This window comes from Canis lupus, chromosome 2, assembly GCF_011100685.1.
Source record: "Canis lupus familiaris isolate Mischka breed German Shepherd chromosome 2, alternate assembly UU_Cfam_GSD_1.0, whole genome shotgun sequence".
NCBI lineage: Eukaryota > Metazoa > Chordata > Mammalia > Carnivora > Canidae > Canis > Canis lupus.
The window spans coordinates 69,439,514-69,454,191 of NC_049223.1; the positions used below are offsets into that span (position 1 = coordinate 69,439,514).

General features: G+C 63.1%; 1 protein-coding gene across 1 annotated transcript in view; it reads left to right on the forward strand.

Moving 5' to 3' along the window:
* Positions 1-5,883: 5,883 nt before the first annotated feature.
* SDC3 (syndecan 3) overlaps positions 5,884-14,678 on the forward strand; it is a 40,256-nt gene continuing 31,461 nt past the window's right edge. The window contains exons 1-3 of the mRNA XM_038529589.1: positions 5,884-6,145; positions 7,477-7,604; positions 9,487-9,756. Coding sequence (XP_038385517.1) covers positions 5,884-6,145; positions 7,477-7,604; positions 9,487-9,756 — 660 coding nt within the window. The remainder of the gene's footprint in view (positions 6,146-7,476; positions 7,605-9,486; positions 9,757-14,678) is intronic.

Here is a 14,678-nt window from a genome sequence, read left to right on the forward strand (position 1 = left end):
GCGGTGTGAGCGGGAACTGTTAGACGCATGTCCGGGGCCTGGCTCGTCCCAGGCATTTGCTCCCGTGTGGCTTTTCTTCTTTCCACCTGGACCACTTAGGTCCATACTCTGCGTTTTTCCCCTCTCCTTCTCATTCTTAGCATTTAGTGACATGTTTTATCTTGGTGGGTGTTTTTTAGTGGCAGCAAGCACAGTGCTAGGTTGGAAGTGTGATAGCCGCCCCCTTCCCACCACCTCTTGTTCAAGCCCGTGTCTTTGAGGGCTGGGGAGGTGTTTCAGACAAACAGGAGGTGTAATCGCCTTTATCCCGGGTCATCTCTTGAGGTTGGTTGTGAGAATTAAGTGAAATTACACCGTTAAGCATCGTGCCCGGCACATGGGTATAATGAATGGCTGCTATGGATCATGTTTGACCTTTGCGCCTGGGTTTTGGGGAAGCCGACAACCCCTGTCCTCACGTAAAGAAGCTTACGTAAAGTCCTTTGTTGTGAACCAGCTCTGTTAGTTGCTCACACCAGTCCTGTGAGGAATGGGGTTGCTCCATCTCAGGGGAGCAGCTCTGGGATCTGAGGCAAGTGTGTCTGGATCGGACCAACTGGGGCCTGACGAGGGGGTGGGGCCGGACAGGGTTGGGGTTCAATCCAGTTCCCCACCGCAGTTCACCACTGACCGGTTCTGCTCCAGGATATGGTATCCTGGGCCTCCGCCAGCTGGAGACCTATGTTCTTGGGTTTCTCTACCAGAGTCCCTCCAACACACAGTTTATGTAATGAATGGTCTTTTTACCTGGTTGCGGGGCTTTACAGTTTCCAGAGGGCATTCATATTTGTGATTCCTTGATCCTCATGGAAGCCTTGGGGGGTAAAGGCTGGGTATAGACTTAGCCCATTTTACAGATGAAGAATTGGAGATTCCAGCCGTGCAATGAATGAGTCAATAACCAAGTAAGGATTTTATCTGAAGTTTCCTGACCCCAAGTCCAGGGCTCCATCCGTGCTATCTCGCTCCTGCCACCTCCCCTTAGCTCCAGGAATAGCTGTCTCTCTCTCTTTCCCTGGCTCGCAGTTGTCTTTCAGAAGGGCGAGGTGCTGGAGAAGGAAACATTTTGGGAGAGGAAACCGGAGGCTTCATGTAGTTACCAGCTGTGGCCACACGAGGGTGCTGTTGCCTAAAGAAAGAATTACAGAGGTCAAAGGGCTCTGGGCTCCAAGGTCAGGGCTGGGTTTCTCCCGGCTTGAGGGCCTCGGAGTGCGGTACCCCCAACCCCCCCCCCACCGTCCGCTGCCGCCAGGGACCAGAGGTCTGGCATCTGCCCTAAGATTGAGCTTCCCCTCATCTTGCCTCTGTCCCAGCTTCTGGATGCAGAGCTAGTCCCTCACTCTGGCTTGGGGCAGCAGAGTCAGGTCATGAGAATCTGGCTCACTGGGCTCCAGGGTCGCCTGTGACTCCCTGGGCTACCTCTGCCAAATCATGCCCTCCCTGAGCCAGCTGTCACTGGAGCGGTCACCAGCCGGGCCGCCCTCCAGGGGATGGAACGAGGTCGGGTGGGTGGAGCTGGCGGCGAGGGCAGCCCCATGCCCTTGCTAATATGACCAGAGGCCTTGGCGCCTCTTTCTGGGGCCACATGCCTGGCTCATGCTCCAAACTTTCTTTTCTTTTTTTTTAAGATTTTATTTATTCATGATAGACACAGAGAGAGAGAGAGGCAGAGACACAGGCAGAGGGAGAAGCAGGCTCTATGCAGGGAGCCCGACGAGGGACTCGATCCCTGGACTCCAGGATCACGCCCTGGGCCAAAAAGAGGGGCTAAACCGCCGAGCCACTCCGGGATCCCTCCAAACTTTAAAACGACTAAAACCTCTAAGTCTTTTTATAACCTGTAGGTGCGTAGCTTCAAATCCCAGCTCCACTGCCCCCCCCCCGGCCCCCCCGCCCCCGTGACCTCTGTGAATCTTATTTTATCTCTGGGCGCCTGGCACAGGGCTGGGCACACCAGGAATAGGAGATGCTGTTAAGTATTATTGCCTCCAGTCTCCCCCGCCCCGTTGGGACCCTCCAGTCTTCCCTGGAGCGACTGTGGCATTTAGCTCCCCTACGGGATGCTCTGAAGCCTGAATGGCCTTGTCCGGGCGCCTCCCGCTGCTCTCCCCCTCGTGCCTTCTCCCAGCGACTAGGGCCTTGTGGACACGCGAGGACGGGGAGGAGAATTGGGCCATCCAGGCCAGCTCCTCGCTCGACGATTGCCTGCTCACGTCCAGGACCCTGCGGTGAGGTCCCCGTGGTGAGGCGCTGGGGTCTCCACTGGAAGCGGGTGTGCCGGCCACCGGCATGCAGGGCCTCCAGCCCCCACTGTGCCTGCCAGGACGGGGGGCTCATGAGGGACCGGGGGCCGGACCCACACAGCTCAGCTGCCCCCGAACTCCTGACCCACGGGAACCGGGTGAGACCATCAGCACCGGTTGCCGTTTACGCTGCTGTGGTTGGGGGCCATTTGTTACGCAGCAGCGGGTAACTAGTAACCACCCCCCCAAAACTGCTGGAGCCCAGGATGGTGCCTGGCGAATCAGGGGGCCCACTTCTCACTTCTCCCAGGAGGCACACGCTGTCCTTGGTCTGTAGTGGCCCCCAAAAGCCTGCTCCCGCCCCTGCTCCCCCACCCCGCACCCCCTCCCCGCAACTCCAGGACACGGCCCGGTGCTTCTCAGCGCCCAGGGTGAAGACATGTCTTGACTGGGGCCGGCCCAGGGATTGTCAGGAGGCCACAGCTGTCCTGTTCCAGAGGTGGCTCAGCTTCCATCTCCCAATCCCAGCGGAGGGTCCCCCAACCCAGCAGCCTCAGGCTTGGAGCGTCCCATGCTGGGAATGACTGGGGGGCCCGGCCCCGAGCGGGGTGCTATTCACCTCCCTCAAGCCCCGGAGCAGGACAGTCACTTGCTCTAACTTCCATAGCAGCAAAGTGGTGGCCCGAGGTCACCGGGCAGGGGGTGGCCGACCCAGGGATTTGACCCCAGAGTCCCCAGGCCTCCTGGTCCCTGCCCACTCCAGCCCTCTGACAGGCCCCGTCGCACCCCCCACCCCACCCCCCCCCACCCCCCGCCCAGGGCACTGGGGAGGAAGTTTGGCCTCCGGACCTGATCCACTGAGGAGTGAGGAGCCTGCGGCCCGGGGTGGCCACGCAGGGTAGACCCACAGCAGACCTGTCCCACAGTCACTTGTTTGTGTCCCAGGCTGGTGCCCCGGATGCCCCGGATGCCAGCTCCTGCCGCGCCCCCTCTGTGCCCGCCCGGCCCGGAGCAGGGGCTCCAGAAGCGGAGGCTGAGGTTTGGACGCGGGTCTCTACGGATCTCAAAATCCTCAATGAAATGCAAGACACATCAAATATCTCAATGACGGTCAGCTGAGCTGCGTGCTCGGCTTCCACGAGCTCAGGGGGTCTCCTTGCCCCCCACCCCTAAGTCCTCCTCCTCTCGCCCAGCTCCTGGTCACTGTCCTGCACCCCCTGCTCTGGCTGTCACCCAGCTGGGCTGCTCTAGCCTCAGGATGAGGCGAGAAAGAAACAGTATTTTTAGAGAGGCTTTTTTTTTTTCTTCCAGGAAAATGACTCCAAATGTGCAATTTATTCCCAGGCACGGGGGTGTGTTAGTGGGATGGCTTCTGGAACGGCAGGGCCCTCCTCCCTTCCCACACCGCCCCTCCTGTGCTCTCCTCCCTCCCCTTCCTCTGCAGCCCTGCAGCCCGTCCTCTCCCTCCCCTCCCCGCCCTGGGTGCAGGTGCTTGAACACCCACCCATGGGCCAGCTCCCCCCACCCCGACCTGCCCCAGGCGGTTCCTAGCCCTGTGACCTTACTTTTGGCCTGGCAGGAACCTCCCCCCTATGGAAGGAAGGGCCTTGGTTGTGGGGTAGGTGTTACCCCATGAATGTTTGCAAATGGGGCATCTGGTCAAGGAGAAGGGAGTGGGTGAGAGAGCCCCCAGGGCGGGGAATGAAGCCCCCTGGGGTTGTGCCTCTGTGACCCGCGGCCAGTCACTTCCTCTTTTTTTTTTTTTTTTAATTTTTATTTATTTATGATAGTCACAGAGAGAGAGAGAGGCGCAGAGACATAGGCAGAGGGAGAAGCAGGCTCCATGCACCGGGAGCCTGATGTGGGATTCGATCCCGGGTCTCCAGGATCGCGCCCTGGGCCAAAGGCAGGCGCCACACCGCTGTGCCACCCAGGGATCCCTTTTTTTTTTTTTTTAGAATTTAGTTCCTGCTTTTTTTAAAAATTTTATTTATTTATTTATTTATTTATTTATTTATTTATTTATTTATTTAAAGATTTTATTTATTTATTCATGAGATACACACAGAGAGAGGCAGAGACACAGGCAGAGGGAGAGGGAGAAGCAGGCTCCATGCAGGGAGCCCGACATGGGACTCGATCCCGGGTCTCCAGGATCACACCCCAGGCTGCAGGCGGCGCCAAACCGCTGAACCACCAGGGCTGCCCTCACTTCCTCTTTTTGGGCCTCGGTTTCTCCCTTATAAAATGGGCAGATGAGGGGGGTGCATGCAGTAGGGAGAGCAACACGAGGCCCCCCACCCCCCTGTTCTTTCTAGCTACAGTGAACAAGCCCCTAGAATGTTCTTGGCCTTATGCACACACACTGGGAGCTGGAGTTCGAGGCGTCAGGGGCCATCCTCCCGGGCAGGGGCTCAGCCTCTGTGTGACCTGCCTGCCATGGATCAGTGGAGATGTTGCCGCCCCCACCACCCCCCTGCAGCCACCACCGTGAAGCCTTCCTGGATTCCTCCCTGACACCCAAACCCTCAGTGGTGTTAACCCCTCCTCGCCCAGTGCCCTGCTCATTCCTGCAAATTTACAGAGGCCAAGCTGAAAACTCGGGGGAGCTGAAGCCTCAGGGCCCCTGGCCTGCAGAGGCCCTTCCCGAAGCCTCGTTCCTAATTTTGAATTTGTGGTCTCCTCACACTGTGCAAGCTTCAGGCCCACAGAGCTGGGACCCACCCTGTCTTTATCCCTACCCAGCGTGGGGTCCCAGAGGCCTCTTCGGCCCTCAAGCAGCACCTCCTGAGCCCCGCCACCACCCCGTGGCCTGGCACCCGGGCCAGACCTGGCCAGACGAAGGTGTCTGCTCAGGGACTCGGCCTCCACTCACTTCACCTGCAAGACCAGCCCCGGCCTTGCTCTGGGGCCCACAGGTCACTCAGCTCAAACAAAATCTGCCTCACTGCTTCCCTCTCCCCGGAGCCCTCTGGGCTCCAGTTTGTGAACCCCCAGCTCACAGACTTAGAAGAAGAGGCCTGGGTTCAAATCCTGCCCCCTTCCTGGCAGCCTGTGCCCAGGGGGTGTCACCCACCCCTCACCTTGAAAGGACTGGCCTAGCACCTAACACACAGGACTCAGGTGAGCTCAGGGCACGGGCCTGTCCATCACACAGCCAGGTCCCTTGGATGGGCAGGGGCTCCCCCCACCCAGATGAAGGCCCCCGTGGATGGAGGCCAAGCCAGGTACCTGCTTGTTCTGGCCCCTTCCCAGGCCCCGAGGCCTCCCTCAGAAGCTGAGGTTCACCCCCGTAGGCCTCTTACTTGCTGGGGCAGCAGACTGTGAGTCTCCCCAGCTCTCTCTGTGGGCTCTTGCCAGAATCTGGCCTCAGTTCCCGAATTTTGGAGTCACTCACCTCAGGACTGCAATCACTCAGACTTCCTCAGAAGCAAGCCGGGGTTCCGGCCTCCATCCTGAGTCCAGCCAACATTGGAAGATGCGATGAGAAGGTGGGTGGGGAGGGAGCAGGGGAGGAAGGGGGGTCTGGGGGGCACAGGGACTCCTCTCCCACGGCCTGGGACTACCTGGAGCGGGGATGGCACAGTGAGGAGCCGTCGGCATGCCCGCCTCTGCCATGTGGGGCCTGTCACAAGCTTCTCAGCCCGTCTCCCCAGGTGTGAAATGGGGGCAAAGTGAGCAGCCAGTGACCGCACTGTCTTCACCGGGCGCCAGGCTTTGTTGGAAGGGCTCCCAAGCGTTAGCTCATTTGGTCCTCGTGGTGACCGCCCCGGAGGCAAGTGTATTGTCCCCACATCACAGGACGTGGGGACACCTCAATGACACTGTTGCCGGCAGGCGCTCAGAACAGTGCCTGGTGAACAGTAAGCCCTTAGTGGATCACGGTTCTCTCTCTTTTTTTTAAGATTTTATTTATTTATTCATGACAAAGAGAGAGAGAGAGAGAGGCAGAGACACAGGCAGAGGGAGAAGCAGCCTCCACGCAGGGAGCCCGACGTGGGACTCGATCCCGGGTCCCCAGGATCACACCCCAGGCTGAAGGCGGCACCAAACCACTGGGCCATCTGGCTGCCCCATAGTTTTCTTTTTATATGGTCATGTGGGGTGACAAAGGGCCAGTCTGTGTAGCCAAATGCTGGGGGCAGGTAGAGTCACACAACAATTATTGAGCACCTACTGTATGCCAGGCTCGGAGATGCAGCTGTCAATGGGGTGGCTCAGAGCTCAAGGATGTTGGCTGAGGCCTCCCACTTCCCCTTGCTGTCTTGTTAGAGCCCGGAGTCCAGGCCGAGAGCACAGGAAGGTCTGACTGGTTGGGGTGCTGAAGCTTGGCTGTTAGGCGTGGGGGGTTATCCGGGTTCCAGGCTCACTCGAGTCTGCCCACAAGTCGGTTGCGTTCATGCGGCAGTAGGGATCCCCTCACTGGCTCTTTCATTCACCAAATCTCCCAGCCCTACCTCTGGACTCGGCATTACGGTGTGATTGTTAAGAGCCTGGGTCGGGAGCTCAGCTCTCATTCAGCAGCTGTGTGACCTGGGGCAGGTCTCCTAGCTTCTCTGTGGGGTGACGTGGTGGCTCGGGCTGCGCCTGGCCTACAGTCAGCTCTGCTGTGGCTCTGCGATTACTATCCCCTGGGGATACCAAGGTGCTCCCACTCCTGGGGGAGACAGTAGAACAAGGTGAGGGGTGCAGACACCAGCCCTGTCCAGCCCTGCCCAGGAAGGTCAGCGAGGCTCCCCAGAGGGGCGGGGTGGGCCAGAAGCCTGTGTGCATCCTGATGGGGGGGGTGACCCCAAGTGCTGGGACGGAGCTCGAATGCACAGGCAGGCACGGGGCAGGTGATTGTGCACGGTGGGCCGGCGGGCAGGTGAACGTGAACACCTGTGGACCCCGAGGAGAGCAGGAGCAGGCGGGTGAGGGGCAGGAGGAGACCCTGGGGTTCCAGACAATCCCCCCCCTTCACTGCGAGCAGTGTCTCTGAGGAGCAGCAGGTGGCGCTCCAGGCCTGCCCAGCCCAAAGATCTCCCTCTCCCACCTCCTGGGCTGTCCTGGAAGAGGGGCTGGGGCTCCTGGACGGCTCAGAACAGGCGGGAACCTCTGAAGACGAGCCATGCTCACTGCCCACCCTGTGCGCAGAGAGTGTCCTAATGACCTCCCTGATAGCTACTTTTCAGAGCCTTGCATGCCTCCCCAGGCGGAGGATCACTACCTCTCCGAGTAGCCATGTGTGGCCAGCTCCAACTGTTCACGCAGCTGCCTCCGCCTGCGCTCACCCTAGCCTTGCTGGCCCTACCTCTGCCCTTCGGGAGCTCCTCAGATCCAGTCCGTCCCCTGGCCTGTGGCAGCCCTTCTGGGAGGTGACTATCCCTATAACGAGGTCCCTTACTGTATAAGTGTCATCCCGGCCACCTTTACTGAACGCCGAGCGCGGTGGCAGGGGAGAGCTCCTGTAATCACCACCTGGCGCCTGGCCCTGTGCCTGACACACAGAGGCACTATATTTGGAAAGTGAATGAATGAGTGCACGAACCCTGTGTGGTCATTATTTCCATATTCCAGCTGGGAAGCTAAGGCTCAGAAAAGTAAAGCGTTCAGTGGCACACATGTCATTAACTGGCGGGGGTGGGATCGCCCACCTCCAAGCTGTGCTGGCTCAGCTGGCACCCCTCCTCCTCTCCTGGGCCCCGTAGGCCCCTCTGGACTCATCTCCCCAAGGTGCCCATGGGCCCTAATTCCAAAAGACTCCAGCAATCAGATTCCCAGAAGCTGGGAATTGAGAATTCCTGGGGATTTTTGCATCCCCGAGTTGGAGAGTCTCCCTCCCTTTCCTCTCCAGGATCTCTGCCCGAGGGCAGCTAGCCTGGTCTTACATACCCTCTAGGGACTGGGCTCTCACTCCCTCCAAGGGAACATCTAATTCAGCTCAACCTTATGCCTTGCTGACATTTGTCCTCTGGACCTCCTCGCCAGGGCCCTGAAGGACAGGTCCCGGTCCCCCCAACACCCCAAATTATGGCTGGCATCCCAGAGTCTTTTCTTCCAGACCCAACCCTAGCCCTCTCCCTATTGGCTCCGCCTGTCCCGGTTTCAGTTCTTTTTTCCTTGGGGGAACTGTCCCAGTTTCTGCCCAATTCGGTTCCTATTTCCTGATAGCAGGCCTGGCACAGGGTGGGTGCTGGACACAGGGGCGGACTTCCAGCTGCCACCATCAGCAAATAACCTTCCCGCTCTGGGCCTCAGTTTCCCACCCAGGCGGTGGAGATCCTGACTTCATGGCGGCTGCGGAGGGGGGGGGGGGGGGGGGAGACAACTCAGCAAAGCACTAGAGGGCCAAGCTGAATATTCATGACTATTCACCTTGCCTGCCACTCCCACCCCCACCCAACACCTGGGGCCAGGTGAGCTCAGGTGACTTTGTGAAACCCACACATTTGTTTTGTGCTCCCACTATGTGCCCGGCCCTGTGCTAGCAGTGGGGACACAGCGGTGACCCAGAACACCCGGAACACCCCTGCCCTCCTGGAGCTCGTGTGGTTGGGGACTTGGATAAAAAGTAAGGTGCACAGGCTGTGGGGGGGCGGGGGGGGACAAAGCAGTAGAGACGGGCCGGGCAGGGCTCGCCGCACCGCCTCTCCCACACCCAGACCCAGGCGGCCGGGGAGGAGCGCTCTCCGTTCCGGGGCGATTGTGTGTGTGTGTGGGGGGGGGGCACAGCGGCACCCCGCAGGCCTGCCCGGCCTTTCCCGTGCGCTCGGGGGACGGGGACACGAGTCTGCAGCCTTTGCGTAGGGAGGGGCGCCGGGGCCCAGGGAGGTCGAGGCCCGGGCGGAGGCGGCCCGAACGTACCACAGCCCCGGCCCGGGCGCCGCGACCGGCTTGGGGGGCGGCGGCGGGTCCCCGGCTCCCGCGAGTCTGCTCGGACCCCGCGGCGCGCCGCCCCCCGCCCCCCGCGCGGGGTCCCCGCCCCGGACACGCGCTCGGCCGGGGGCGGGGGCTCGGGTCCGCGGGGTCCGCGGGGTCCGCCGGGTCCGCCCGCCCCGCCCCGCCCCGCCCCGCCCCGCCCCGCCCCGCCCCGCCCCGCCCCTCCTCCCGCTCCGCCCGCGCTGGGGGCGGCCCGGCGGCGGCGGCGGCGGCGGGCGGCGGCGGCTGCGGGCGGCGGCGGCGGCTCACGCTTCCTGCGGGCGCGGCTGCTGTGGGCGCGGAGCCGCGAGGCGGAGCCCGGGCCGCCGAGCCGGAGCCCCGAGCCGGGAGCGCGTCGGGCCAGCCTCCGGGCCGCGCCGCCTCCAGCAGCCGCCCCGCGCGCCGCCTCGGGAACAAAGGCGCCCGCCGCCGCCGCCATGAAGCCGGGGCCGCGCACGCCACGGGGCCGCCCACGGGCCAGCAGCGGGATCGGGGCCGCCGCCCGGGCACGGCGCCCGCGGGCTGCTCCTGCCGCCGCTGCTGCTGCTGGCTGCTGGCCGGCCGCGCCGCGGGGGTGAGTCCTGACGCGCGCCCGCACCCCGCCCCGGGACCCCGGGACCCCCGGGACCCCTGGGCCCCCCGACCTCCCGGCCCCGGGCCCCGCGCCTCCCGCCCCCCGGGCACCCCCCCAGCCCCCGCGCCTCCCCTCCCCACGGGCCCCGGGCCCCCGCGCCTCCCCCCTTCCCCTGGGCACGCCCCCAGCCCCCTGCGCCTCCCCCCTCCCCCCGGGCACCCCCCCAGCCCCCCGCGCCTCCCCCCTCCCCCCGGGCACCCCCCCAGCCCCCCGCGCCTCCCCTCTTACCCCTGGCACCCCCCCAGCCCCCCGCGCCTCCCTCCCCCCGGACACCCCCCAGCCCCCCGCGCCTCCCCCCTCCCCCCGGGCACCCCCCCAGCCCCCCGCGCCTCCCCTCCCCCCGGACACCCCCAGCCCCCCGCGCCTCCCCCCTCCCCCCGGGCACCCCCCCAGCCCCCCGCGCCTCCCCTCTTACCCCTGGGCACCCCCCCAGCCCCCCGCGCCTCCCCTCCCCCCGGACACCCCCCAGCCCCCCGCGCCTCCCCCCTCCCCCCGGGCACCCCCCCAGCCCCCCGCGCCTCCCCTCTTACCCCTGGGCACCCCCCCAGCCCCCCGCGCCTCCCCTCCCCCGGACACCCCCCAGCCCCCCGCGCCTCCCCCCTCCCCCCGGGCACCCCCCAGCCCCCCGCGCCTCCCCCCTCCCCCCGGGCACCCCCCCAGCCCCCCGCGCCTCCCCTCCCCCCGGACACCCCCCAGTACCCCGCGCCTCCCCCAGCCCCCCGCGCCTCCCCTCCCCCCGGACACCCCCCCAGCCCCCCGCGCCTCCCCTCCCCCCTGGACACCCCCCACAGCCCCCTGCGCCTCCCCCCTCCCCCCGGGCACCCTCGGGCCCCCGCGCCCCTCCCCTCCCCCTGGACACCCCCCAGTCCTCCCCGCCTCCCCCCTCCCCCCAGCCCCCCGCGCCTCCCCCCTCCCTCCTAGGCACCCTCGGGCCCCCGCGCCCCTCCCCTCCCCCCGGACACCCCCAGCCCCCCGCGCCTCTCCCCTCCCCCCTGGGCCCCCCCAGCCCTCCGCGCCCCTCCCCTCCCTCCATCCCCCCTCCCCGGGGCTGGCGTCGTGGGGGCCGGCCGCCTTCGGGGCTCGCTTCCCCTTGCTCCGGGGACCCCCCTCCCCGGCGGCCCCGGGCGGAGCGAGGTCCCCTGCCCCGGGTCAGGGGCGCGGGGCGGGGGCCCGACGGCGGGCGGGGGGCGCGGGCGCGGGCCGGGCTGGGTGTGTCGCGGATCTGGAGCGAACGTGGCCTTGGCCTCGGGGGTGTGCCCGGCCGCGGCCGCTCGCGGGGAATTGGGGGGGCTCCCCTGGGGCTCCCCTGGGGCGGGAGCGGTTCGCTGCCTCCGAGGGTCGCTGCGGGGAGGGGAGGGCGGGGCCGGGGAGGGCAGGGTGGCGGTGACCGGCGTGAAGGTGACCCGAGGGGGTGAGTGAGGGTGACCCTGTGTCTAATCCCCTCCGCGCCGGCGTTGGGACCTGTGGGCTGTGCAGGGGGGAGGATGAGGGATGGACCCGCGCATGGCTGGGGGCCGCCGTGCCTTACCTGTGTGTGGACCCTGTGGGGGTGACCTATTGTGCTTGCGGAGGGTCAGTGGCGGGGCTGGGCAGCCCTTGGCCATGGCTGTGTGCCCCCCGGGAGGGGGTGCGTGTGTGGGGGAGACACCTCCGTGGTGGGTGTGTGCTTGGGCCCATGGGAATGTGTGTGTGCATGTGTGTGCGTGCATGTGCTTGTGGATGCATGGGTGACCCTGTGGTTGGGGCACGTTGGGGTGCAGAATGTGTGCCGGTGAAGGTGAGTGTATATGTATGCCGTGACCCCGTGAGCGTCTCTTTGAAGGACCACACAGCTGTGGGGTTGAGCTCAGTCCTGGCTCGTTTGGGGGGAGCGAGAGGAGGTAGAGAAAAGAAGGGCCACCTCTCCGCTTGGAGGGACCCCGATCCCAAGTGAGTTCCCCCATGGACACATGTCTGGAGCCTGGACAGCCTCCTTGGCGGGTTCTGGGAGCTGTGCCTGGCCTTCATTCCCCAGGCCGAGAAGCACCCAGGTCTCTCAGGCAGCCCCCAGGTGCCAGCCCTGTCCCCGTGTGTCTCGTGTCCCCGTGGGCTTCGGTGGGCCAGTCTGTAAAATGGGAGGACAGGCACGGATTTAGAGGTCGCTTCTTGGACAGACAAGCTGCCCGTCAGCCTTCCCCGCCTGGGGGCCGAACGAAGGGTACAGGGAGTACTGAAGGCAAAGTCCAGTCCAGTGCCCGGCGGGCTGGCGGCCTCATCCCGTCCTCCCCCAGGTGGGGTGAGAAGAGGTCCCTGTGACGACCTGGTGACCCAGCCCCGCCTGGCATATGAGTCGCTTTCTCAGCCAAGCTTCTGAAAGATCGTTTATGAATCAAAAGCTGGGAAATAACACAGCCCTGGGTTCAAATCCTGCTACCCCCCCCCCCCCCCCCGACTCCTGCTGTAACCTTGGGCACGTTGTCTCATCTCTCCGGGCCTCTCTTTTCCCGTCTGTGAAATGAAGCCGGTAACGCGGTCTTCAGAAATGAGATGGGATGAGCCGTGCGCTCATCCACAGAAGTAAACGTTTGATGTAGGGATGGATGAAGGGGGCGTAGGCCAGAAGGCTTTAACCTGGGCGCCCGGCAGGAATCCTGAGCTGTAGGATCTGGGCAAGTCTCCTCCTTTGCTGAACGACTGTTTCTCACTCATAGAACGAGGCTGATGTAATTCATGCCCCATGGGGTGGTGGAAGGAACTGGGCGCCTGTGAGATGGAAGACCACTGGGAGGGCCTGGGTGAGAGGCTGTCCCTGCACCTGAGGGTGAGGGAGAGTGGGTGTGGTTCAGAGCCAGAGCCCAGTAGCAGGGGCAGCAACACCGACTCCCAGGCCAGGATGGTGGGCTTGACTGGGAGGGGCTCCAGGGGAGGTGGGGAGCCCCCGGGGTTAGGCTGTCCAGGAGGAGCATCACCTCATCTGGCCCAGCGGCCAAAAGGGTAAAGGGTGGTGCCAGCGGCCAGGGGTGCCACCCTAGGGGAAGAGGGTAATGCAGGAGGGACTGAGGTTAGGCCAGGAGAGCCCCACCCAGGATGGCTCCAGGAGTGGCCTCCATGGCGGGGTCCTCTAAGGACATCGCTCAACGGGCAGTGGCTGGCTCTGGGCAGGGGAGGGGCAAGATGACCCCTAGGGCTGCCTACCAGTTTGAAAGGGAGTTTGTGTGGGGTGGGGTGGGGTGAGGGGGGCGCTTTCAGGGTGGCCTCGGGGGATAGCAGGTCTCATTCATGCTGCAGATGGTGAGTGTGTGTGTGTGTGTGTGTGTGTGTGTGTGTGTGTGTCTGTCTCCTGGCGTCTGCTTTGGGGAGTCCTCTCTCCTGAAAGACCAGGTGGCTGGGACTCTCAGGGACATCTGGCTTCAGGGCCACCTCAGTCACCACCCAGAGAGGCTTGGAGTGTGGGGATTCTGGAACTTTTAGCTTGGAAACATGTTCATTTAGAGGCTCAGGGTGGGAAGGGATTTTCTGTGTCATCTAGTCTCGTTTGAACATTCCCAGTGATGACATTTCACTACTTGGTGGCTGTGTGACCTTGTGAAAGTTAGTTAACCTCTCTGTGCCTTGTTTCGTGTCTGTAAAACAACAACAACGGAAGAGGTTAATGTGGAAAGCTCCTAGCGCAGCGGCTGGTGCTTAGTAAACACTCAACAAATGCCGCTTTCTTGTTCTTTTATAAGGTTGCTCTTCCGGGGCCTGGGGGCCTGGAGCGTGGTGGGCGGGAGGTAGGGGTGGGACCTTGGGGAGGAGAAATCAATCTAGGAATTTTGCTGAAGGCCCACCCCCGGGCCTGGTGGTTCCTGCCCCCTTCCACCCTCACTACTTCCCCTGCCCTAGAGCGCCCTGCTCTTCCACGACCCGAGTTGACTGTGGATGCGGAGTTGTCAGAGCAAGATCATCCTCACTGCAGAAATTTGAAATTTGGGGACCCCGGGGCTGTTTGAGGCCAGGCCCTGACACAAGGAAAGTTTGGGACCCCCGGGCTGTTTGAGGCCAGGCCCTGACACAAGGACACCACAGGGGCCTGCTGTCTGTTAACTCCCAAGGTGGGAGGGGCTCCAGGGATAGACACCTGCTGTGTGACTGAGCAAGGGGTTTCTCTGTTTCAACGTCCTCGTCCTCGTCCTCGTCTGTAGAGTAGGGACTGTAACAGCGCTAACCTCACAGGGGTGTTGCCATGAGAAAATGAGCTCCGTGGGTAGAATGAGCACAGCCTGCCACGTAGTGAGCTCTCAGGAGATAGAGCCTTTCCAGGAGGGAGCCTGGAGAGGTCAGAGAGGGCTTCCTGGAGGAGGAGGTTTTGAGCTGTGCAAGCAAAATGGTCCCCACATGGCAGGGAGCAAGCTGTAGCCCGCCCTGACCCTAGGCTTTCTTACTTGTCAACTGAGGACAAATGCTTGACTTTCAGGGCTGCTTTGGGGGTTACAGTACCCTCATGGCAGAGTTGGGATGGGGACCCGGTGCCTTCTACTCCTTGGGGGGCAACACAGTGCCTCCAGCTGCAAATTCAATGTTTCTTCTTCCCTCGTGTTGGGGGTTGGTTGGGGGTGAGCTCTGCTGCAGAAAGGAGCTGAGGGGCACCTGGGTGGCTCAGTCGGCTAGGCATCTGCCTTCAGCTCAGGTCGTGACCTCGGGGTCCTGGGATCGAGCCAGCCCTTCGTTGGGCTTCCCGCTCAGTGGGGGTCTGCTTCTCCCTCTGCCCCTCCCTCCCACTTGCTTGCCCTCTCTGTCTCAATTAAGTAAATTAAGTACATAAAATCGATAAAAAAAAAAAGAAAGAAAAAGAAAAAAGCAGTTTGGCCTTTTGAAAACAGATGGCTCCTCCCCACTCCTGG